The 8,283-nt window shown below is 39.4% G+C and overlaps 1 protein-coding gene across 4 annotated transcripts in view; it reads left to right on the top strand.

Moving 5' to 3' along the window:
• The window catches only part of si:ch211-132g1.1 (T-cell surface antigen CD2), a 12,723-nt gene extending 5,432 nt beyond the window's left edge, over positions 1-7,291 (top strand). For 3 of the 4 annotated variants that reach the window (XM_035150074.2, XM_035150076.2, XM_035150075.2), the window contains 8 exons: positions 1,481-1,576; positions 3,697-4,005; positions 4,107-4,180; positions 4,324-4,492; positions 5,351-5,419; positions 5,596-5,673; positions 6,195-6,502; positions 6,654-7,291. In XM_035150074.2, coding sequence (XP_035005965.2) covers positions 1,498-1,576; positions 3,697-4,005; positions 4,107-4,180; positions 4,324-4,492; positions 5,351-5,419; positions 5,596-5,673; positions 6,195-6,502; positions 6,654-6,740 — 1,173 coding nt within the window. In that variant the 5' untranslated portion in view covers positions 1,481-1,497 and the 3' untranslated portion in view covers positions 6,741-7,291. Of the gene's footprint in view, positions 1-398; positions 670-1,480; positions 1,577-3,696; positions 4,006-4,106; positions 4,181-4,323; positions 4,493-5,350; positions 5,420-5,595; positions 5,674-6,194; positions 6,503-6,653 lie in introns of those variants that run through there. The other variant, XM_035150073.2, reaches the window with a different exon arrangement.
• Positions 7,292-8,283: the final 992 nt, after the last annotated feature.

The following is an 8,283-nucleotide window of genomic DNA, read 5'->3' on the forward strand; positions in this document are numbered from 1 at the left end:
TATGTCTTCTCTCTTGAATTTGCTTGTGTGCGACATACAAACGTTCTGCTCGCTTAAATCCAGAAAACAGTTCCTCATGATGCGGCTGCAGCCACAACCCTGTCCACTCTCACTTCGAGATCTGCTGCACAAATCGGTTTTGACACACTTAACCACGAAAACAGCTTATAGAGCTAAACGTGTGTTCATCCAATGCTGAAAATAGACCCCAACCAACTTGCTATTTATTCTTATTCAAACTAATACTTCCTGTCAACCACACTGCCCAGCTGCTTTAGGAAATGGAAACTACCCAGCCTTTTTTTTTTAATTTTAAGTGAAAGGGTAAAAATACTTAAATACTCTCACGCAAAGAGATAATATGCCTTTTACTAAATTTACTAATTTCTATTTGTTGGATTCCCTTCATATCTGATCCAATAGTAAGAATATTAGCTGACGTATCAAGACGGAATTTTCCATCGGCCCATGAGTAAAAACGGTTAGGAAGGAGTTAAAAGAGTTCATATTGGCTCAGATATGATGGGAAACCACACACTGTTAATCAAAGCTACATGTTTCCACATTTCCCCTGCATTCGTCGAGTGGAACAACAGCAACACACAACGTCACCTACCACTTATTTGTGTAGTGCAGTCAGAGAGAGAGGGTGAGGTCCAAGCTTCCGAGGTGAGATGTTTATTCTTCTACGTAAAAGTGCATTTTCTCAACTTCTGGCTGCTGGGAGACAAAAGTTGATCACAATGGCCGTAACATTTCAGTTAAAGCGTTTCCCCTTGGGGATACCGTTGTCAGTAAAACTTTTCATTCAAGCAAAATAAACAGCAAATCCATTTATTTGTAATGACCATCGCATGACCTTACTTGTCAGATTACACCACAAGAATAAGAAATCTTTCTTTTCAGATAGAAGACACATTTTAAACTTCAGAGAAAAATATCAAAAACATCTTTATTTACCTTATGAAACACCGATTTAAAGAATGTTTTTTATAACTCGTTAGCTCATGACTTTGCTGTTTGACATTTTGTGACTATAAGAGGAAACTTGTTAAAAATACTATTTGAATTTCCCTTTGTGTGTGAACGCGGGCAGCAAGTGTAGAGCAAATGGAAAAGATTACATCAACCAATTGTTTGAAACCTTGTTATAAATTTAGTGACCCCAAATTAAAAGAGTTGAAATTAAGAAAGCAGTGGGATTTTTTTATTCTTTGAGATCTAAATGATCTAAAGTGTAATTATTTTGGATAATGTTGTGATGATCTTTAAATTGAGGTCACAGATTATATTTTTAGTCCCTGAAGCAGTACACGTAGACTAGCATTGTTTCATGCTGTAACGATGAAAGCAGGTAGGGCCTCTTGGATCACTTCCTTTAGAAACCATAAGCATGCACACGTACACGCATGAATATGATCAAAGCGCGCTCTGACAGGAAATAACCTTGATAATGCAACGGGGCTGTTCTTCTTTTCAGCCAAACATGAAGTTCACATGAAGACGATGAAGATGGCTGCTTTCTCTGGAATCACTCTGCTGCTGCTGCTCTGCTGCTCCGTCATCTCCTCCACAGGTACTGAACTTTTTTTGTAGTTTTAGTGTGGAACAGATCGATAGATCAGATCATGTTCTCCTTTCGCTGAATATTTCAAACGGACTGCTACTTTTTAACTTTTATTTTTTGTGATATTTTCTGAAGCAAACAAAGAATATTTGATTTTAATATACCGCTGTACTCTTTACTTTACATTAAGTGTTTTCAACCCCAGATTTGTTCTGTTAATTATGTATAACATCATATCCAATCATGTTTAACATCCTCCGATTCGTTTTTTCCTCACAGGTTCAAAACATGTAGTTTGTAAGTTGTAGGAAAATTGGCCACAAAAAAACACTTCAAAGACTTTAATGCAGCTCCACAAAGGGAGCAGCTCAGGGTCAATGTCAGGGTTGAGGTTTTTCTAAATATATATTCTTTATTCCTGGTGAAATAATGAGTTATGACATTTAAATATAAAATACGATGAAGCCGCTCTATTTCATTTGTGTGATGCTCTGATTTGTTGTATATTCAACTTCTATTCATCTATATTTGCGTGCCTATAGTTGTCACATGTTGCGCAGGCGAATGCGAGTTCGAAACCCGACTCAGACAGAAAGAAATGGCCCTTAGCGCCGCGAGTCTCGTTTCTGCTGTGGTGGGATTGGTCACGGTGACGCAACGATTTTAGCAATGGAATCAAAAGGAATTAAAACGTGAATACAGACAAATCCACGTTAAGGATGGAGCGTGGAAAACGTGAAAAAAAGCCAAAAGTTCTTATATATTTTAAAGTGTTAAATCTTTTATCACTTGAAACTGAGGTTATAGACGTGTCTCGTGACGATGGACGATATAAACAAAATAATGAAATCATTGAAATCTTTTTACGTTTTCAAGCTCTCCAGACAATATTTAATCTTTATTCATGCATTAAAGAAATACATTTTGTGCTCGACCGAACACATTGTTGAACATAACTCTCAAGATGCAGTTTTAGTGTTGAGACGCCTCAGGTCTGGGTGTTTAACTGAGCCAGTTTTGTGAAGAGGGTCAGAATCAAGGTGTGAAAATGTTGGCTTTCCCCCCCTTGTCTGTTGTTTCCTGTTATTGTCGCCTGTTCTGCGGTTCTTACAGACTTCATTTCATGAATCCGGAATTTAAAAAGCAAAGAGTATCTTAAAGAAATGTGAGCGAGTGCTGGAAGTTTATTGTTTTTTTAAGATCATTATCACAAGTGAATGATGCAACTTTTTCATTCTTTTTATTTTAGATATCAGCTTTTTTTTTCTTTTTTTTAAGTAATTTTAGGCATATTTTAACTTCCCATTCAGGGTGTTTTCACACTTGTAGTGTGAAAATGTCACACTAAGGTCCGAACTAAGGTTCATGTCTTTTGTTATATTGTTTCATTTTGACCTGGCGGACTCAAGTTTTTTGTACGACATACGTACATCCTGTGAGTTAATGTCACGGAAAATACAACTTAACTCTCTGTAACTGTAAATCAACCATTCTGCCGAGAACAGATGACGGCCGACACCATCACCAACAGCTATTTGACGGATTGACGTGAATTTTGTGCAGATGTTTTAAAAAGGCAAATTCTATCAATGTCCAACTGCTGAGTACCTGAACTGAACTGAAACACAACTGAACGGGGAATATGACCTGCTGTAACAAAACCACCAAACTCTGCTAAGAATTATTTTTAATTTTCTTTTTAACTGATCTACCCACTCAGCAGAGTTACATAGACAGACGTTCAGGGCGAGGAGTGGGAAAGAAAGACTCCTTCAAGTCACTCAATCATTAAACCTGATTTTGAAACTGATATTTTACAGTAAAAATGTATATTTTCTAACTCTTCACTTAATATAAGCTCTTTCTCTTTTGTTCCTCAAACACTGAACCGTAAAATATGTGCTGTAGCTGTTGATGGTGACTTTCATGTTCCCCAGAGACTGTACCATTTGAGTTATGTTCCTCTGGCTGCCTCTGTGTGTGTTTTTCTCTCATGTGTTTGAGGTGTAAGGGACACTGCAGCAGCTGTAGGCCACAAATGAAGCTTTGACATTTGCAAAAACAGTTATGGGGGCGTTCATACAGCCCCGTCTCATTCTCCGTTGTATTTCTGTCTCTCTCCTCCAAAGAGTCTCGGACCGATTGCGACAGTCCCGCCGCAAGAGGAGAGGCCTTCACGGTGCCTGTGGGACACCCACTGAAAGACACAGATAGAGTGAAGTGGAAGCACGGTTCTGACACCATCGTGGATCGAAAAACCATCGGTAACGGGAAGGGGTACAAGTTTGTCACAGGGAGCAAAGATGATATTTTTTCAAATGGATCCCTGAATCTGAGGAATGTGACAAAAGCCAATGAGGGGGTATACACCCCAACGGTTTTCAGTGCGGAAGGAGTGGGAGTACAAAATATAAAGAGCGTGCGTTTATGTGTATTTGGTAAGTTTCAACATATTATATCTTTCTGATCATCCCTCTATATTCACACTGCATAAAAAGCAACACTTCGAATCATGATGGATCTACTCTTCTCGACTCAGATCGCGCCCCGAAGCCTACATTGAAGTTTGACTGTCTCACAGCCGAGGTCAAACTGACTTGCGACGTTGGTAAGGTGAGCGCAAACGGAGCAGTGACAGTCATGTGGAGCATCTTGCAAATAAAAATGGGAATAAAAACCCATATTGGTTTACTTTAATAATTTGAATTCTCATGATAATCCTCTAATGTGTCCTTTAATGATATGTCACCCCGCAGGTCAAGGATCTCAAGTTTGTCTGGCTCCAGGATAACAAAGAGCTGACAAGCCAGAAGAGTCAAGTTTGGAAGCTGAAGCTCAAAGATGTTGGAGACCATTCCTTCAGTTGCAAAGTATCCAACGGCCTCGGCTCTAATACCAGTGGATCTGTAAAGGGCCTCTGCAATGGTGAGTATTATCCTGTGATATATTAGGGCCACTTCCAGGGGGAAATAAGATCCTGAATCTTGTACAACAGGTTTCACAAATACAGAAATGCTTAACCTTTTGGCTCATCAGCTCCACGTTATCATAAGTAGCAAGACTTTGAGAAGATTGTGCAGGAAGCTGGGTTTCTTCTTTCTTGGAGGATATGGTTGTTTGTGGTCGACTGTGAGGTTATCGCTGTTTACATCTGTGTGATATTTATGGAAGTTCCGGGCACAAGTTCTCCTTGCTGGTTATTTTCTGCAAAAAGACATTTCTTTTTATTCATAATTTTACGACTTAATTCTCAATTACGACAGTTTTCTTGAAATATTACGACTTCATTCTCCTTTACAACTTGTATCATTACAACTTTCTTCTGAATTACGACTTAATTCTTGTAATATTATGACTTTCTTCTTTAATACAACCTAATTATTTTAATGTTATGACTATATTCTCGAAATCTCCAGGGTTTTTTTCTTCAATACATCCCTAATTTCCTAATTTTACTTTCCAGATCATTGCATCTATCAAACTATTTGGACATAATATCGATGCTCTGTGTGTGTGTGTGTGTGTGTGTGTGTGTGTGTGTGTGTGTGTGTGTGTGTGTGTGTGTGTGTGTGTGTGTGTGTGTGTGTGTTTGTGTGTGTGTGTTGCTTTCAGCCCATTCATTTATTGTACTTGGGTTATTACAGTAGCACAATATCACCTCAAACGTTATCAACTGTCCATCAAACACTCGAAAATAGTAATTTGAATAAAACTAGTTATTAAACGAACTCACATGAAATCAATATTTAATGTGTTTTTTTCTTCCCATCTTTCCTCCTTCAGCCTCTTTTTTCTCTTTTTTCCCTACCGACTTCTGGGGAATTACCTGGATATGTGTGGGTGGTGGTGGAGGTAGGTTTGCTCTCCTGTGTAGCTCCATGTTAACATTTCAGTATTGTGACACATGTGTATGTTTGAGTGGAAATACTGTGGAATAAACTTGAGAAGAATGAAACCTGACTCAAATGTGCAATTTTAGATTTTTTACATGTTTTAATCAAATCGCTATTATTCTCCATCCTGATCAGGTCTCGTTCTACTGCTGATAATCATCGTCATTGTTTGCTGTGTCCGGGCCAAACGGAAGAAAAGAATTCAGAAGAAGGGTACGTTTGTTTTGTCTGTTGAGTTTGTGATCAAATTTAGAATTAACAATATTTCACACAGTACACTCTTTAAAATAAATACTTGATAAGTGTGATGATGAAAATTTAGCTACCTGGACAAAATGTGCATTTGGGAACGGAGATATTTGGAAACAATGACGTAGACACAACCATTTGCTTATTGGGTCGTCTCGGTTACGATATAAACTTTGTTGATTCGTCAGGCTCCCATCACATGACCCCTGCATTGTAGTTTGGATGTAGCCTCAGTACTAAGTCAATAGGGTGTCCACACTTTAAGTTAAGGTAACTATCTAAAGTTGAGTGTGTCTTAGAAACTGAGATACGTGGTCTGCACCTAAATCCTCAAAACTCTGGCATGACCACAACATCCGCTGAAATATGAAAATGTGAGCATCCAATGCACAAGTTTAACTAGAAAATATCCCTCGGTTTTATAAATGTTTGCCAAAAATAAAGAAAGACAAAGTTTTGGACTCATCATTACTTTTAATGCTCAGATGAGGAGGAGCTCCGCTTGAGGTGGGCCGACCCTGAGCAACAGCAGCAACACCAATGTCCTCAGCATGGCCATCCTGCCAGTCGTCATCACCAGCACCAGGACCAGCCCCAGGACCAGCACCAGGACCAGCCCCAGGACCAGCACCAGCACCAGCACCAGCACCAGGACCAGCACCAGCACCAGCAGCCGCAGCAGCAACCGGCCGGCCACACTGGTCCTCGCCAACATCGCTCCAAACAGCACCGTCCCAGAGCCCCAGAGCCCCCCGCCGGCCACCCCCAGCCCAGCCCCAGGAGACCTGCTCAGGTAGGAGGGTCAAGTGGAGGTTTCACAACACTGCATGTAGAGATGTGCAACAGCTGGTGGCGTTTGTGCATTTGCCGCATCAGATAACATTGGAACAATAGCTAATTACCAGTAAAGCATACGATCAGATTTTATTTTCCTGTCTCTTCAGACCAGCAGAGCAGATGTTAACGGAGATGACGAGAAGCCTCCTCCTCTTCCTCAGCCCAGGTCGAAGACTCCCAGAACGCGAGTGTGACGTGATGCGAGTGTCAAGAAGAAGAAGACACGTCACTGTTTTTGGCGCCATGATGTCATCAGGATGTGTTTTTTATCAAGTAGATCATAATCTCCAAAAGTAAAAGAGGTTCGTTAACTCAAACTATGACTCCCTATTTTTTAAATTTTCATTCTGTATTTATTCTGTGTGCGAATGTGACCTACGGTTTGAAAACAATTCTTCATTTTCAGAACTATATTAGATATTTCATTTTTATTCTCGTCTCTGTGTGTTCTTCAGTGTGACAGTTTTTCACTGTCACAACCACAATTAATCTTTTCACAGCAGTTTTAATGTACATTTAAAACAAGTCCTATCTTCTCTATGCTGTTTTTTATCGTTTTTGTGTCGGAGTTTGACAAATACAGGGAAATTACTCTTCTAATGAAATGTACTTTTTGTCTTTGAACACACCTGTACCTCCTTATTATTATGGACTTTTATTGAGAAACTGTGCAGTGAAGTCTTTTGAATAAATGCTGTTAATCATGCTGTGACTTTTCCAGTAAAGTTACAGCGGCTGAAATGTTTCAAAATGCGTCATCTTCACTTGTGCAAGAGTGTGTACGTGTGTGTCAGTCACATATCCTGTCTTTTTTACAAAAATGTGTGTCTGTGTGGTTTTGAGGGTTGGTGGTACAGATGCTGCTGCAGGATGCAAGATTATTATCGTGTGTGTGTGTGTGTGTGTGTGTGTGTGTGTGTGTGTGTGTGTGTGTGTGTGTGTGGGTTTCGACCAGTTCCTTTCTTTCCTTCCCCCGCAGTTTTATAACAGAAACAGTTTTTCTGAGCTGATCTCATTATATTTCGTTATTTTAAAATCTACTTTAGTTCTCGGCCACACACACACTGCTGCAAATAATTGTGCCCTTGTCAGAAAACTGTTTCACAAGAGAAGAATATTAGGGAGGTGTGTAAAATGCAAAACTCATTATGGCTTTTATTGTGTTTTGCTTCTTATGTAGCTCATTTATTTTATGATTAATGCGACTTGGCTGCTGGAACGCTGCAATTTCCCACTGGGATTCATTAACAAGGTTTTTTCTTCTGCAGGAGAAACTGGTACTACACAGATTATTGTAACTGCATGGATGGATGGATGGATGCAAAGATGGGTGGATGCATGGATGGATAAAAAAAAAAGGGAAGATGCATAGGGTAAAAATATCCACTCAAGCTCAGAAGAGAAAAAGGATTCTGTATTGGTCTATTGCCACCACTAGATGGCGCTGTAGCTCCTAAAATTTGATCTCAAAGCTCAGGCTTGATTTTTGGTTTGAAATATCTTTAATTAGGAATAAGGAAAAAAGTCTGAAAATGTAGATTTTTTTTAGCAGGGAGAGTAAATTTGAATGTTGACATCACATGTCTCTGCTTACTTAATAACTGCAGAAAACCGTGCAGATGCATCATGGGAGCTTAACCAGAGCTCACACACTTTTCACACGGGATTTGTTGCAGTTGAAACAAACAGTTTTGACACTTTTTTATTTTTATTTTACAGCTTTGACCGAACATTAAA

The sequence above is a fragment of the Hippoglossus stenolepis genome, chromosome 24 (genome assembly GCF_022539355.2).
Source record: "Hippoglossus stenolepis isolate QCI-W04-F060 chromosome 24, HSTE1.2, whole genome shotgun sequence".
NCBI lineage: Eukaryota > Metazoa > Chordata > Actinopteri > Pleuronectiformes > Pleuronectidae > Hippoglossus > Hippoglossus stenolepis.